The sequence below is a fragment of the Egretta garzetta genome, unplaced genomic scaffold, assembly GCF_000687185.1.
Source record: "Egretta garzetta isolate BGI_Z169 unplaced genomic scaffold, ASM68718v1 scaffold270, whole genome shotgun sequence".
NCBI classification, from domain to species: domain Eukaryota; kingdom Metazoa; phylum Chordata; class Aves; order Pelecaniformes; family Ardeidae; genus Egretta; species Egretta garzetta.
In genome coordinates, this window is record NW_009258274.1 from 1,032,056 (window position 1) to 1,032,352 (window position 297).

The 297-nt window shown below is 63.0% G+C and overlaps 1 protein-coding gene across 1 annotated transcript in view; it reads left to right on the forward strand.

The window, feature by feature from the left end:
• Nucleotides 1-65: 65 nt before the first annotated feature.
• RBM22 (RNA binding motif protein 22) overlaps nucleotides 66-297 on the forward strand; it is a 7,748-nt gene continuing 7,516 nt past the window's right edge. Inside the window, exon 1 of the mRNA XM_035891030.1 lies at nucleotides 66-184. Within this exon, the coding sequence (XP_035746923.1) occupies nucleotides 66-184 (119 nt within the window). The remainder of the gene's footprint in view (nucleotides 185-297) is intronic.

Below are 297 nucleotides of genomic sequence, written 5' to 3' on the forward strand. Positions count from 1 at the left end.
GCTTCCCCTGTCCAGGTCCCAAACGCTCAACCTTTGGCCGTGGCGTCTCCTCTTCAGCAGCCGAAATGGCCGCTACGCTTGTGCGGGACGGGGCCTCCCAGCCAGGGAGCCGCCTCGAGCCGCCGTCCCCCAGCGCTGGGCTCGCCCAACCTCCCTTTCTCGCTGACAACACAAAGGTGCATCGGTTTGTGATATTCTGAGCGGTCTGATTAGCTCGGTGAGGTTTATTTTGTTTCCCCCCCCCTCCCAGTAGGTGCCTGTAGGCGATAGGAAAGCGTCGGCCTGTGCCCGCCTCCC